Below are 17,325 nucleotides of genomic sequence, written 5' to 3' on the forward strand. Positions count from 1 at the left end.
AATATTTCTATATTGACAGTTTAGTGCCGAAGTTTTATTAAAGTCAAACATTATTTAAAAAATAAATCTAACAAAAAGATAATTTCTTCAGTATATAATAAATGTAAAATTATCCATACTAATAAGAAATAATAATAATAATAATAAAATGGGGAAATTAAATTAAACTAAAGAAGAAAAAGATGATATTTAATTATTTTTTAAATAAAATAAACGAAGTGTATTATTCCTATTAATTGTGTGTATCCAATATCCATAGTGTTGCCACACTGCTGTTTTTCGTAAAATAAATTAAATGAATTTGCCCCTAAAAAAACATGTTTCCAAAGGCGTGACGTCACCGCGACACTCCCTTCCCCACACTGAGGGTAAAGATGGCGCCCACTCACGTCCTGAGATGCTGTCAGCGGACTTTAGCATGGATTCCTGTCATCTTCATCGCCGCGGTGGTCTGCTGGTCCTACTACGCCTACGTGGTGGAGCTTTGTCTCTGTGAGTAGCCGTCTGTAGCCGTCTGTAGCCGGGGTTAGAGCCTCCAAACGCCGGTGTTTCCACTGAGGCGCCGCACAAACACAGGAAGTAAACGGGCTGCAGCCGCTGATGTATCCTCATAATGCTAATTATCTTCTGTTTTCACATCATATATTTAATGCCACGTGTGCTTTGTTAAAGATAAACTCGTTTTTTGATGTGAGGATTGTGTTTGTGGAGCAAAAAGGAGAATAAATCGGTAATTTAATGGTATTTAACTGGCTTCCAGATGCTCACTTTCCCTTTAAAACCACTAATGAGCGTTAATACACCTCTGATATTTTTCATTATGGAGATCGAGCATTTTCAGCGTTATTACCAATTAGAGAAACACAATGTAATATGTTTTTATTTAAAAAACAGATGCAAAGACACTCAAAACTGCAAAAAAGGTTAACATAACTGTAAAGAGACACACATAATACAAACAGAGCCAGACAATAACTAAGTGACCCAAATCAATCAAGTTACAGCTAATTATCTGTCGCTTTGTGTTATAAGATAAACCTGTTAGGAAAATAAAACCTTAAATTAATGGTATGTTATTAAAACCCCTGGTGAGAATAAGTGTTACCAAATGAGACACTAAAAGGAGACATAACAATAACACAAACGGTACAACACAGTTACTAAATGACACAAATCACGGGTGCTGACAGTTAATTATCTGCCATCGCTTTGTTGACTTATTTGAATGCCACATGATGTTAATATCCTTTTGTGTATTTAAGGAGTTCCCAAACCTTTTCATATCCGGATCAAAAGATTAGATTTGATCTAATTTGAAACAGGGTGTACTTTCATGTACTTGTGAAAAGTTCACCTCCAGTTCATCTTGTTTTAATACATGTTGTCGTCTATATTTAAACTGCGCTGGCAGTCAAATACACTTCCTGACCCTCATACACACTTTGATTTGTTTATATGTGTATGTTTTAATTGTATTTCTGTAGTGGTGTCAGGCGAGACTAGATTAGTTAGTCCCATTGTTTTAATCTACGCTTTATCGGGAGTGATGAGCAGTGTTATTTTCTAGATTTAAAAAAAGCAGAAATTAGCTCTAAAAGTTGATACTGAAATAGAGTTTCAACTCTGTCTGCGTTTTATTGATTCCTCTTTGTTTTATTCTTTAATGTTGAGTGTTACAATCGGATCCAAGACAAAAGCCTTAAACCCAGAAGGTGGAATAAACAAAAGGTGGGAAGTAGTGGAGTACAAATACTTCATTACTGTACTTAAGTACATTTTTCTGGTATCAGTACTTTACTCCACTACGACGACTTTTTACTTTTACTTCTTACATGTTGAACACAAATACCTGTACTTTCTACTTCTTACATGTTGAACACAAATACCTGTACTTTTCTACTTCTTACATGTTTGAACTCAAATACCTGTACTTTCTACTTCTTTACATGTTGAACTAAAATACCTGTACTTTCTACTTCTTACATGTTGAACCCAAATACCTGTACTTTCTACTTCTTACATGTTGAACAAATACACTGTACTTTCTACTTCTTACATGTTGAACTCAAATACCTGTACTTTCTACTTCTTACATGTTGAACCAAATACCTGTACTTTCTACTTCTTACATGTTGAACTCAAATACCTGTACTTCTACCTTCTTACATGTTGAACCAAATACCTGTACTTTCTACTTCTTACATGTTGAACACAAATACCTGTACTTCTACTTCTTACATGTTGAACTCAAATACCTACGTACTTTCTACTTCTTACATGTTGAACTCAAATACCTGTACTTTCTACTTCTTACATGTTGAACTCAAATACCTGTACTTTCTACTCTTACATGTTGAACAAATACCTGTACTTTCTACTTCTTACATGTTGAACACAAATACCTGTACTTTCTACTTCTTACAATGTTGAACACAAATACTGTACTTTCTACTTCTCACATGTTGAACACAAATACCTGTACTTTCTACTTTCTCACATGTTGAACACAAATACCTGTACTTTCTACTTCTTACATGTTGAACTACAAATACCTGTACTTTCTACTTCTTACATGTTGGAACTCAATACCTGTACTTCTACTTCTTACATGTTGAACTCAAAGACCTGTACTTTCTACTTCTTACATGTTGAACTCAAATACCTGTACTTTCTACTTCTTACATGTTGAACTCAAATACCTGTACTTTCTACTTCATTACATGTTGAACCAAATACCTGTACGTTCTACTTCTTACATGTTGAACCAATACCTGTACTTTCTACTTCTTACATGTTGACCCAAATACTGTACTTTCTACTTCTTACATGTTGAACCCAAATACCTGTACTTTCTACTTCTTACATGTTGAACACAAATACCTGTACTTTCTACTTCTTACATGTTGAACTCAAATACCTGTACTTTCTACTTCTTACATGTTGAACTCAAATACCTGTACTTTCTACTTCTTACATGTTGAAACTCAAATACCTGTACTTTCTACTTCTTACATGTTGAACTCAAATACCTGTACTTCTACTTCTTACATGTTGAACCCAAATACCTGTACTTTCTACTTCTTACATGTTGAACACAAATACCTGTACTTTCTACTTCTTACATGTTGAAACTCAAATACCTGTACTTTCTACTTCTTACATGTTGAACTCAAATACCTTGTACTTTCTACTTCTTACATGTTGAACTCAAATACCTGTACTTTCTACTTCTTACATGTTGAACTCAAATACCTGTACTTTCTACTTCTTACATGTTGAACCCAAATACCTGTACTTTCTACTTCTTACATGTTGAACTCAAATACCTGTACTTTCTACTTCTTACATGTTGAACCCAAATACCTGTACTTCTCTACTTCTTACATGTTGAACACAAATACCTGTACTTTCTACTTCTTACATGTTGAACTCAAATACCTGTACTTTCTACTTCTTACATGTTGAACTCAAATACCTGTACTTTCTACTTCTTACATGTTGAACACAAATAACCTGTACTTTCTACTTCTTACATGTTGAACTCAAATACCTGTACTTTCTACTTCTTACATGTTGAACTCAAATTACCTTGTACTTTCTACTTCTTACATGTTGAACTCAAATACCTGTACTTTCTACTTCTCTACATGTTTGAACTCAACTACCTGTACTTCTAACTTCTTACATGTTTGAACATCAAATACACCTGTACTTTCTACTTCTTACATGTTGAACTCAATACCTGTACTTTTCCTACTTCTTACATGTTGAACTAAATACCTGTACTTTCTAGTCTTACATGTTGAACCATCAATACCCTGTACTTCTTCTACTTCGTCTACATGTCTGAACTCAAATACCTGTACTTTCTACTTCTTACATGTTGCACTCAAACATTACCTGCTACTTCTTACATGTGAAAAACCAAAACCTGTACTTCTCACTCTACATGTTGAACTCAAATACCTGTACTTTCTAACTTCTTACATGTTGAACACAAATACCCTGTACTCTTTCTACTTCTCACATAGTTGAACCAAATACCTGTACTTTCTACTTCTACCATGTTGAAACCAAATACCTGTACTTTCTACTTCTTACATGTTGAACACAAATACCTGTACTTTCTACTTCTTACATGTTGAACTCAAATACCTGTACTTTCTACTTCTTACATATTGAACTCAAATACCTGTACTTTCTACTTCTTAACATGTTGAACTCAAATACCTGTACTTTCTACTTCTCACATGTTTGAACCCAACCCAATTACCTGTACTTTCTACTTCTTACATGTTGAACCCAAATACCTGTACTTTCTACTTCTCACATGTTGAACCCAAATACCTGTACTTCTACTTCTTACATGTTGAACCCAAATACCTGTACTTTCTACTTCTTACATGTTGAACCCAAATACCTGTACTTTCTACTTCTTAACATGTTGAACTCAAATACCTGTACTTTCTACTTCTTACATGTTGAAACCCAAATACCTGTACTTTCTACTTCTACATGTTGAACTCAAATACCTGTACTTTCTACTTCTTACATGTTGAACTCAAATACCTGTACTTTCTACTTCTTACATGTTGAACTCAAATACCTGTACTTTCTACTTCTTACATGTTGAACTCAATACCTGTACTTTCTACTTCTTACATGTTGAACTCAATACCTGTACTTTCTACTTCTTACATGTTGAACTCAAATACCTGTACTTTCTACTTCTTACATGTTGAACCTCAAATACCTGTACTTTCTACTTCTTACATGTTGAACTCAAATACTGTACTTTCTAACTTCTCACATGTTGAACTCAAATACCTGTACTTTCTACTTCTTACATGTTGAACTCAAATACCTGTACTTTCTACTTCTTACATGTTGAACACAAATACCTGTACTTTCTACTTACTTCTTCACATGTTGAACTCAAATACCTGTACTTTCTACTTCTTACATGTTGAACTCAAATACCTGTACTGTTCTACTTCTTACATGTTGAACTCAAATACCTGTACTTTCTACTTCTACATGTTGAACACAAATACCTGTACTTTCTACTTCTTACATGTTGAACACAAATACCTGTACTTTCTACTTCTACATGTTGAACCAAATACCTGTACTTTCTACTTCACATGTGACACAAATACCTGTACTTTCTACTTCTTACATGTTGAACTCAAATACCTGTACTTTCTACTTCTACATGTTGAACACAAATACCTGTACTTTCTACTTCTTACATGTTGAACACAAATACCTGTACTTTCTACTTCTACATGTTGAACACAAATACCTGTACTTTCTACTTCTTACATGTTGAACACAAATACCTGTACTTTCTACTTCTTACATGTTGAACTCAAATACCTGTACTTTCTACTTCTTACATGTTGAACACAAATACCTGTACTTTCTACTTCTTACATGTTGAACACAATACTATACTTTCTACTTCTTACATGTTGAACTCAAATACCTGTACTTTCTACTTCTTACATGTTGAACACAAATACCTGTACTTTCTACTTCTTACATGTTGAAACCAAATACCTGTACTTTCTACTTCTCACATGTTGAACACAAATACCTGTACTTTCTACTTCTTACATGTTGAACTCAAATACCTGTACTTTCTACTTCTTACATGTTGAACCAAATACCTGTACTTCTACGTCTTACATGTTGAACTCAAATACCTGTACTTCTTTCTACTTCTTACATGTTTCAAATACCGTACTTTTCTACTTCACATGTTGAAACACAAATACCCTGTACTTTCTACTTTACTTACATGTTGAATCACAATACCTTGTACTTTCTACTTCTTACCGATGTTGAACACAAATACCTGTACTTTCTACTTCTTACATGTTGAACCAAAATACCTGTGGACTTTCTACTTCTTACATGGTGAAACTCAAATACCTGGTACTTTCTACTTCTTACATGTGGAAACTCCAAATACCTTGTACTTTCTACTTCTTACAATGTTGAACACAAATACCTGTATTCTTTCTACTTCTTACATGTTGAACTCAAATTACCCTGTACTTTATACTTCTTACATGTTTGAACTCAAAACCATGTACTTTCTACTTCTTACATGTTGAACTACAATACCTGTACTTTTCTACTTCTTCACATGTGCAACTCAACATACCTGTTTACTTTCTACTTCTTCACACTGTGAACATCAATACCTGTTACTTTCTACTTCTCACATGTTGAACTCAAATACTGTACTTTTTACTTCTTACATGTTGAACCCAAATACCTGTACTTTCTACTTCTTACCTGTTGAACTCAAATACTGTACTTTCTACTTCTTACATGTTGAACTCAAATACTTGTACTTTCTACTTCTTACCTGTTGAACCAAATACCTGTACTTTCTACTTCTTACATGTTGAACCCAAATACCTGTACTTTCTACTCTTACATGTTGAAACACAAATACCTGTACTTTCTACTTCTTACATGTTGAACTCAAATACCTTTACTTTCTACTTCTTACATGTTGAACACAAATACCTGTACTTTCTACTTCTTACATGTTGAACTCAAATACCTGTACTTTCTACTTCTTACATGTTGAACTCAAATACTTGTACTTTCTACTTCTCTAATTTTCCAAACAGCTGGTTCCTTTAGTCTGAATGTGTGTTTGGTGCGTGATCATTATTCTTTAGAGTCATTGCGTGCCTATTGATTTGAACACGATCCGTGTATCCATCATTTCCTGGTCTTCTCTAAAGAAGAGGGACCAATGGAAACGTTGTCATGTTGCCGTTGTTCAGCATGGAAACATTCATTAGCTAACAATGACATTATTGTTCTATTAATATAAAGGGAGGTCAGGTACTCTTTAAAACAGCTGCTAGTTATGGGTACTTTTTACTGAAGTACACTTCAAAGCCTCTTTACTTTGACTTGAGTAAAGAAGTTTAGTCAGTACTTCTACTTTTACACAATGTCTTCTTATCTAATGCTTTGTTCTATCTCTTACAGACACCATCATCAGTATAGGAGAGAAGAGTAAGTGTGCTGTTCATTTAAAAATAATGTTTATATAACACTGAATGGAGTTTTACAGAATGGAGTTGCTCTCTTTTCTGTGTCTGGCAGGTGAAATATGTTCTGTACACTTTGCTAAAAACAGAAGGGCTGGCACAGGAAGCGTCTCTCAGCTCATGAATTTAATATGTAGACGTACAGCGGCTCCACAAATCCAAAGTGACAGCAGCAGGCTCTTACATTCACGTTTTAATGCCAATGTGTTTTAATGGTACTGCACACTAGAAGATTTATTTTTACATTTAAAGCTTCTGTTGAGGTTTTCTTAGGAAGCTGTTCTCATATGTTATCCTGTCATCGGGCTAAAATAGAAAACCCTCGACCAAATGCTATTTTCTTTTAAAGAGTGATTCATTGCATTGACCAAGTTAGTCTTTTTGTATGAATATAACCTGCCAGTAAATAAAAACGGCAACACTTTATATTAAGGTACACAAATTAACCATCAACTAGTTGTTCATCAACATGCATATTAGCAGTATATTGGCTCTTTATTAGTCATTATAAAACACGCCTTATTCTGCATGACCATATTCTACAAGTAATAAGCCATTAGTTGAGAGTTTTTCCTCATCGCCGTTATGATTTCCTCACGTCCGACATTCCAATCAATGCGTACACGGATTTATTCCCTTTATTTACTCACGACCGGCCCAGTCTGTCCGCTCCGGTGTGTCCCTCTTTTCCGGGGATCCAATCGGTGTGTGTCTCTTCCTTACGGAGTTTTTCGACTTGATGTAGTGGCATCAAGGTTTCCTCTTGCCACTATAGAGCGGGGTTGACGGCACGCAATCCAAAACAATAAGCAGCCGAAGGTTTTCAGTCAAAATTTTTTTAATTTATTAACAAAAAAGTATTGACTTAAATAGTCTCAAAATAACAAATCTTTAAACAGTATTTCGGCGATATGCTTTCCTATATAAACTAAACTATACTTTGTTTGCAGTTCAATTTGCAACACCAATCTCTGTCTGCAATTTGCGGTCGAAAAACTGTTCCGCTCCCCGTCTCATCAGGTCTCCGAGCACGCCGGCTGTCCTCAATTACCTCACTTAAATACACACCGGAAGGTACAAGGAAACAGATCATATTTACGATGTAAAATTAACAATCATTTCATCAAAACATATTCACCATGGCAATATAAATCATTTTCCATCATTAAATCATTTATCAAATTATGAATCGAAATAATAACTTTGTGGCTCTAACACCTCTAATTAGTGCTGATTTGTTGCAAGTTAGGAAGTTGTTGTACATGAGTTTTGGTCTTAATATGCTCAATATGAGCCTAATAAGGCAGCAGTACCACAAGAATAGTAATTCTCCTATAATAACACTTAACAAATATATTCTTATGTAACAAGACGTGAAACTAAAAGTGTTATTTGTTTCAAAATAACTCCAAATGTGGTATTTCCAACTCAGAGTTAAAGTGGCGTCTTGTTCATAACCAATAAGCTAGTAGTTTGACTCTAATATGTTAATGACCAACTAGTTGATGGTGAATAAGTGTGCCTTAATAGAAAGTGTTACCATAAAACAAAATGTCATTATGGTAGTCTAAATGTAATATAAGACGCTGGAAGTTAAAACAGGTGTGCCCCTTTGTTTTAAAATGAATTCCACGGTGCTTTAATGAATATAACTCACCGGTAAATACATGTATTTGTTATATAAATGCTATATCAATACCTCCCTTTGTGTGTCTCTAGAAGGGCTAACGGTTAAAGTCTACACTCGAACAAATATGGATAAAGCAGAATATTTAGTTAGATAAAAGCGTGTTGTGAATTCTTTTAATTATAACTTCTATTCTACTTATAGTGGTAGCCTCATCTATATCTGCAACTGTGCAATAGACATGCAAATAAAGCTACGCAGCATTCAAATGTTGAGTCAGAATTTGAATGACAACGTTATAAACGAAGCTTCAAATTGTTCCGTGTGACTCTATCTTGTTGGTGCTGACGTGTGGCTGCATGTTTCCCTGCAGTCGTCTACATGATCTTCTTCCACCTCTTCTTCATCATGTTCGTATGGTCGTACTGGAAGACCATCTACATCCAGCCTGCGAACCCCTCCAAAGAGGTACACAAGCCCTGAATATCCACAACCAGCCTCTTTAATATGTAAATGTTCTGCTTTTCTTAATTAAATATCTTTATTTGTATCTGAAAATCCTCAGTTTTTAAAGCTGTGTTGACTAATTGTCTAAAATGTTATCTCAGGCTATTTTGATAATCGGGCTATTGAAATGGCAACCCTAATTTGAACTACAGTGTAAATACGGTGCAATATGGGTCAAAATACCATCAGTTTGTCCACAAAATGATCAATTAAATCATCTAGAATCACAATCCTGAATTGCAGCTTTACCATGCTCACATTAAAATCTGCTTTTTAATTTTTTTTCATGACTGCAGTTCTGTTTGCCCAAAGTGGAGAAGGAGCGATACGAGAAGGAGGAGAGGCCGGAGAATCAGCAGGAGATTTTATGGAGAGCTGCCACTAGTCTGCCTCTGTACACCCGCACAGGAGCTGGAGGTGTGTGTGTGTGTGTGTGTGTGTGTGTGTGTGTGTGTGTGTGTCAGTTGAGAAGAAAATATTTCCCCAACAGTAGTGGAGTACAAATACTTTGTTACTGTACTTAAGTGCATTTTTCTAGTATCAGTACTTTACTCCACTACTTATTTTTCTGATTACTTTCTACTTCTTACATGTTGAACACAAATACCTGTACTTTCTACTTCTTACATGTTGAACACAAATACCTGTACTTTCTACTTCTTACATGTTGAACTCAAATACTTGTACTTTCTACTTCTTACATGTTGAACTCAAATACCTGTACTTTCTACTTCTTACATGTTGAACTCAAATACCTGTACTTTCTACTTCTTACATGTTGAACTCAAATACCTGTACTTTCTACTTCTTACATGTTGAACCCAAATACCTGTACTTTCTACTTCTTACATGTTGAACTCAAATACTTGTACTTTCTACTTCTCACATGTTGAACTCAAATACCTGTACTTTCTACTTCTTACATGTTGAACTCAAATACTTGTACTTTCTACTTCTCTCATTTTCCAAACAGCTGGTTCCTTTAGTCTGAATGTGTGTTTGGTGCGTGATCATTATTCTTTAGAGTCATTGCGTGCCTATTGATTTGAACACGATCCGTGTATCCATCATTTCCTGGTCTTCTCTAAAGAAGAGGGACCAATGGAAACGTTGTCATGTTGCCGTTGTTCAGCATGGAAACATTCATTAGCTAACAATGACATTATTGTTCTATTAATATAAAGGGAGGTCAGGTACTCTTTAAAGCAGCTGCTAGTTATGGGTACTTTTTACTGAAGTACATTTCAAAGCCTCTTTACTTTTACTTGAGTAAAGAAGTTTAGTCAGTACTTCTACTTTCACCAGAGTATTTTTAAACACGAGTATCTGTACTTCTACTTGAGTAAAGGATGCGTGTACTTTTGGTGCAAGTGTATGTTATAAGAGTGTGAGTGAATTTGCATCTCTGAGTTTTCCCATAACGACATCCTGTTGTTGCAGCAATCCGTTACTGCGACCGCTGTCAAGTCATCAAACCTGACCGCTGCCACCACTGCTCCGCCTGCGACATGTAAGAAACCTTATTATCTAACTTTAAAACAAGATATGTATTCATTCTGATTGGCTCTCACCCCTTCATTGTCGATATATCTTCTCTTGCTGTGTGGCAGGTGTGTGCTGAAGATGGACCACCATTGTCCCTGGTAAGCGAGCTGCTGTCTCACAGGATAGTTCAAACCTTTTACCAAACATATTTACAGTCAAGCTGTTTAATGTGAATCCCTCTTAGGGGTTGGTTTAATCTGCTATACTATAAAAGCAGATCATCACACACTCAACAAGAGACCTTATGGTTAATGGAAATACTGATTTAGTTTAAACTCAACTATTTTCTCATATTGCAGCATGACAAAGCTGTTCAAAAACTACTTTGTTATCCATATGAATGAGTGTTTTTAAGATATACTCTCCAGGAAGTAATGCACAAGTCTCTGTAATTATCCATTTTCACGTAGGAAATGTGTCGAAAAACGTTGAGGTTCTTGTTCTCTTGCCTTGATTAACAAAATATTTGTTACTGAAGTGTAATCATTAGAGGACCACGAAGCCTCTTTTAATGAAGTCCATCTTGATAAGACCTCTCCTCGCAGGAAGTGATGTCACACCTGACCTTCTGTGTGTTTCTCTGCAGGGTGAACAACTGTGTCGGATTCTCCAACTACAAGTTTTTCATCCTCTTCCTGGCTTACTCGCTGCTGTACTGTTTGTTCATCGCAGCCACCGTGCTGCAGTATTTCATCAAGTTCTGGACAGTGAGTTGTGTGTGTGTGTGTGTGTGTGTGTGTGTGTGTGGTGTGTGTGTGTGTGTGTGTGTGGTGTGTGTGTGTGTGGTGTGTGTGTGTGTGTGTTGTGTGTGTGTGGTTGTGTGTGTTGTGTGGTGTGGTGTGTGTGTGTGTGTGTGATGTCGTGTGTGTGTGTGTGTGTGTGTGTGTGTGTGTGTGTGTGTGATGTGTGTGTGTGTGTGTGTGTGTTGTGTGTGTGTGTGTGTGGTGTGTGTGTGTGTGTGTGTGTTGTGTGTGTGTGTTGTGTGTGTGTGTGTGTGTGTGTGTGTGTGTGTGTGTGTGTGTGGTGTGTGTGTGTGTGTTGTGTGCGTGCCTCTCGACCCCTGACCTCTAATGTTTCCTCTCTCACCCCTGACCTCTAATGTTTCCTCTCTCGACCCCTGACCTCTAATGTTTCCTCTCTCACCCCTGACCCTCTAATGTTTTCCTCTCTCGACCCCTGACCTCTAATGTTTCCTCTCTCACCCCCTGACCTCTAATGTTTCCTCTCTCACCCCTGACCTCTAATGTTTCCTCTCTCGACCCCTGACCTCTAATGTTTCCTCTCTCGACCCCTGACCTCTAATGTTTCCTCTCTCGACCTCTGACCTCTAATGTTTCCTCTCTCACCCCTGACCTCTAATGTTTCCTCTCTCACCCCTGACCTCTAATGTTTCCTCTCTCACCCCTGACCTCTAATGTTTCCTCTCTCGACCCCTGACCTCTAATGTTTCCTCTCTCGACCCCTGACCTCTAATGTTTCCTCTCTCGACCCCTGACCTCTAATGTTTCCTCTCTCGACCCCTGACCTCTAATGTTTCCTCTCTCACCCCTGACCTCTAATGTTTCCTCTCTCGACCCCTGACCTCTAATGTTTCCTCTCTCGACCCCTGACCTCTAATGTTTCCTCTCTCGACCCCTGACCTCTCCCCCATCCTCCACACTGACTCTTTGTACTGAGATGGCTGTCTCTCCACATCACTCACAAACACCTCACTTTCCTCTCATCTCCTCCTCTGTCTTCCCTTTTGATCTGCGCTCACTTTGTAAAACCCACTCTCTCTTTATTTCATGTTTCTCCCCTTGTGCACCCATGGAGTCAGATGTGTGCTCATAAGATCAAGCAAAACTTCAGTGTCAGTAAACTATTGTTCTTTTTGTCAAGATATAAGATGTGTTACAAAAATAGATTACACAAATGATTTCTTTCGAGTTTCACTTTTTCTCTGAGGTTTATTTTGTCTTAAATTCTGATTTTTAAAACGTTTTTTGATTCACAAATCTGGTTCCATACTCCCCCTTTACCCTTGATGGTATTCCCGAGTGTCTCCCCCTTTACCCTTGATGGTATTCCCGAGTGTCTCCCCCTTTACCCTTGATGGTATTCCCGAGTGTCTCCCCCTTTACCCTTGATGGTATTCCCGAGTGTCTCCCCCTCCTTCTCCCTTTTCTCTAACCAGTCTGTTTCTGTTTGTACTAAAGCTTTGCCGGAGGAAATCGGTAGAGAACTGCCCAAAGGTAACCTCTGTCGTGATGTGACGTGGTCCTTTCCTCTCGTTTCTACTTTCTCTCTCCTATATCTTTCTTTCCATACATACCCTCCATGTGAATACTAATTCCTGTCTCCCTTGTCTCCCCTCTCTCCCCCCCAGAATGAGCTGAAAGACACTCACGCCAAATTCCATGTCTTGTTTCTCTTTTTTGTGGCGGCCATGTTCTGCATCAGCATTCTGTCTCTCTTCAGCTACCACCTGTGGCTCGTAGGGAAGAACAGATCCACTATAGGTAACACACACACACACACACACACACACACACACACACACACACACACACACACACACACACACACACACACACACACACACACACACACACACACACACACACACACACACACACCTAAATAAAAGCACAACAATCAATATATACAAAAATAACAGTCACTTCAAAGTACATTCTCATTGAAGTTGACTTTTTAACTGGACTTGACACACACACACACACACACACACACACACACACACACACACAGTAACTTCTCAGACACACACACAACATGCAGGTTGATGTGTGTGTTCTTCAGCACGAGTAAAGAAGACATCAAGCAACTTTTAATAACTTTAAGTCCAACATATGCCATCTAAGAACAACCCACATTAGATTGAAGTCTGTCAAATAATATCTGCACAACTTCATTCAGATATTTAGACACTTTTTGTCTCTACCAGATATGGACCTTACTGTCATTAGGACAATGCACTACACATACATACATACATACATACATACATACATACATACATACATACCTACCTACATACATACATACATACCTACATACATACATACAAATTGAATGTCTTACTGTTATTTAACCAAATCAAAAACACAATTACTACTTTGTGTTACTTTACTTTTGAGCAGTGTTGTGCTTCTAAAATATGCCTGTGTTATCTTGTGTTTCTGTCCTCTTTCTTCAGAGGCGTTCAGAGCCCCGGTGTTCAGGGCCGGCTCCGATAAGAACGGCTTCTCTCTGGGCTTCCGGAAGAATATTGCTCAGGTGTTTGGAGACCAGAAGAAGTTCTGGCTGCTGCCCGTCTGCACCAGGTAGAGGGGACACATTATGAAACAATCACATAGTGCTTTTTAGGGATTGGATGATATGTTTTTTGATCAAGGACCACGACACTCGGAGTAAGAGGAACATGGGGAATTTTCCGATAATCGTGATAAGCCTCATTTAAGTTATCATCATGTAAGAAAACATGTAATATACGCAATGTTTTTATCTTTTATGACCAGAAAAACTCATGATTTCTGACTACCTCATAAGTATGTTTACTTAAAAGAGATGTTTATTTAGAATAAATGTCCTATCTCATGCAATTAAAATGTTAGATTCTTACCAAAATGTTAGGTAAAGTGACTTCAGCATGTTTTAGGTCCACATTATCAGGATAATATTTTGAATAGCAATCATGCTGGCCAGGATAATACAATATCAGATGTTTTTATGCCATGAAGGGAGTCTTGTCTTATAGAATATCTTGTTACTTTTGCTGCAGTTTTTTACATTACATTACATTACATTTAGCTGACGCTTTTATCCAAAGCGACTTACAATAAGTACATTCGACCAGGAAGACACAACCTTGAAGAAAACAGAATCATAAAGTACATCAGGTTTCATAGAGCCAAACATTTCAAGTGCTACTCAACTGGCTTTAGATAAGCCAGCCCTTTATTAGTATATAAGTGCTTCGTTAATCGTTCTATCGCTCGAAGTGGAGTCGAAAGAGATGAGTTTTCAGTTTGCGCCGGAAGATGTGCAAGCTATCTGCTGTCCTGATGTCAATGGGGAGCTCATTCCACCATCTTGGAGCCAGGATAGCAAACCCACGTGTTTTCGCCGATGGGAACTTGGGTCCCCCTCGCAGCGAGGGCGCAACGAGCCGTTTGGCTGATGCAGAGCGTAGTGCACGCGCTGGGGTGTACGGTTTAACCATGTCCTGGATGTAGGAAGGGCCAGTTTTGTATCTGCTGACTGTTTTCTCTCTGAACCCCCCCCTCAGTCAGGGAGACGGCCTGACGTTCCCCACCCGGCTGGTCAGCGCTGACGTGGAGCAGCAGGCCACCGTCACCCTGCAGCAGGAGCCCAGCAAGAGGTGAGATATTAGAAATACAATTCAGCACGAGGCACTGCAAAGTAGTTATAATAATATAACGTGCAATTACGTAACTACCACTACGTTTTTTTTTGCAGTACTAAATACTAACCGTCTATGTTTCCTGTAGTTATTGAATTGCTCTTTGTACTGCACTGTTAGTGTACAGTTGTATTATTATTGTGCTGCTGTGTTTATTGTATTTTTGTAACTCTGGCACAACAATTTCCTTCGGGATGAATAAAGTCTTATCTTAATAATACATTACATTTTTATAGCGCTTTTCCTGGTGCTCAAAGACACTTTACATAAAAACAGAAACGGTACAAAGTGATGCTTTTGGTTGTGGATGCAGACTTCATTCCATGTTTTTATGATTTTGTATGTGTTTGCAGTGCTGCTGAAGTCCCTGAGAGTCCTGTGAGCGAGTCTCAGAACCGCCTCCTGAGCAGCGAGCAGAACGCCAACAACGTCGCAGAGCATCAGGAGACAAACACACCAGGTGAGCTCCACTGGGAGAATAACCTTTAATAACTCAGACTTTCAGGGTACATGTGTTATCTTTCAACCTATTGTCTTTTGTCTAAATGACTAATGAAATCCAGTATTGAGCTTTGCAGACGCTTAACAAAATGCAACATAATCCTTCAGGCGCTGCAATGAATGTCCATTTTACGTTTTGTTTTTGCCGCTACCGAGATTGTTATTATAAGTGTCTTACAACGTCATGGCTACGGAGAAATTAAATGTTTTTATGTACCTTTAGCCTGATCCGCCCTTTCTTTTATTGGGTCATGTGACTTGTTGCCGGAAGACACAAGCGGAAATGTGACTACGAGTTTGTTATTTTGAAGTTAAGAAAGTGTGTTTTTGAGGATCTACAATATTAGGGCTAGACATTTAGCTGATGGATGAGAGGTTTAACCCTCTCACAAAATGTCAGTTTTTACTAGACACAATAACAGAGCGGATCAAAAAGGTAGCAAACATTATTTATTGAACATTAATAATGCAGAACGGCCTGTTCAGTGGCTTTTGTCTGCAGCTCTCTCGCTCAATACTGAACCGAATCTCAAAATGGTTGTCCCCATTAGACAGAAAAACATTGGAAAATATGATTTGGGTTTTTCTTTTTAACATGTGTTCTGTTTGTCTCCTCAGCTGAAAGTGAAACCATCACAATCTCCATCGAGAGCGAGTCCTAACGAGGTGAGAAACACTTCTTCAGGCTGTAGATTCGGTACAAATCGGACTTTCTTCCCTCATCCTCTGCGTCTTGTTTCCACAGGAGAACATCCTCACTCATCCTAATTCAATGCCTTAAGCAACGCAACAGTTCAGTTTGTCAACATGGCAACGGTCTCCCAGAGCAACCGCATCCACATACCATACAGTAACCATGGAGATGCATCATTTTCACCCAACTGTGAAGCATCTATTCTACGGCATTGGCATTTTTTCGCATGCTAATCTCACACCTACCTAACCCCGGAGGACAGCATTGTTCCCTCTCACACACACACACACACACTGACTGACACACACACACACACACACACACACACACACACACACACACACACACACAGACTGACACACACACTGACTGACACACACACACACACACACACACACACACACACACACACACACACACACACACACACACACACACACACACACACACACACACACACACACACATTCAGCTATATACATATACCCTTGTGTTATTTACTCATTTTGTGTTGAGCAGTAATTGATGAGAAGGAAGGAATATGAGCTTCTTTTTAAAAACTTTTTTGTGCCAAAAGCTTCATTTCGTCGGCACAAAGCTGCAGTGCGGACGAGCGGAGGGACAGCTGGAGTGTTTTGAACATGTTTCGAGTTTTTTAGAAAAGGCAGTACATCCCACGGAGATGGATCAGTTGACCTGTGTGACAGATTTTCTTTGCCTTTTTTATTTTTAACTCATAATGTTGGATTTATGGTCTGCAACTTTCCTGAGATGGATGTTTCACAGAGGACCTCAGACTGAGGGATTTGGAAATGAGAGCGCTGGCGCATTTGCACTTTGTAGATTATCTAACAACGCCGTGCTGCTTCCTTTTTCTTTTTTTAAAACCATGTCCAAAAAGCATCCCAGGTATTACGGATGTTGGATGTTCATGTGATTTATT

General features: G+C 38.0%; 1 protein-coding gene across 4 annotated transcripts; it reads left to right on the plus strand.

The window, feature by feature from the left end:
• Window positions 1-352: 352 nt before the first annotated feature.
• Window positions 353-16,734, plus strand: zdhhc20b (zinc finger DHHC-type palmitoyltransferase 20b). 4 transcript variants are annotated; one of them, XM_034236527.1, is made up of 14 exons: window positions 353-492; window positions 7,021-7,047; window positions 9,083-9,177; window positions 9,513-9,639; window positions 10,657-10,726; window positions 10,827-10,859; window positions 11,348-11,468; window positions 12,960-12,995; window positions 13,130-13,262; window positions 13,961-14,087; window positions 15,053-15,145; window positions 15,541-15,647; window positions 16,307-16,354; window positions 16,434-16,734. In XM_034236527.1, the coding sequence occupies exons 1-13, from the start codon at window positions 375-377 to the stop codon at window positions 16,348-16,350; spliced, it is 1,131 nt and encodes a 376-aa protein (XP_034092418.1). In that variant the 5' UTR covers window positions 353-374; the 3' UTR covers window positions 16,351-16,354; window positions 16,434-16,734. The 4 variants fall into 4 exon arrangements, with proteins under 4 accessions (XP_034092418.1, XP_034092419.1, XP_034092420.1 ...); XM_034236528.1 differs by having other exon boundaries at window positions 9,513-9,633; XM_034236529.1 differs by lacking the exon at window positions 12,960-12,995.
• The last annotated feature ends 591 nt before the right edge of the window (window positions 16,735-17,325 follow it).

This window comes from Gymnodraco acuticeps, unplaced genomic scaffold, assembly GCF_902827175.1.
Source record: "Gymnodraco acuticeps unplaced genomic scaffold, fGymAcu1.1, whole genome shotgun sequence".
In the NCBI taxonomy this organism is placed as follows: Eukaryota; Metazoa; Chordata; class Actinopteri; order Perciformes; family Bathydraconidae; genus Gymnodraco; species Gymnodraco acuticeps.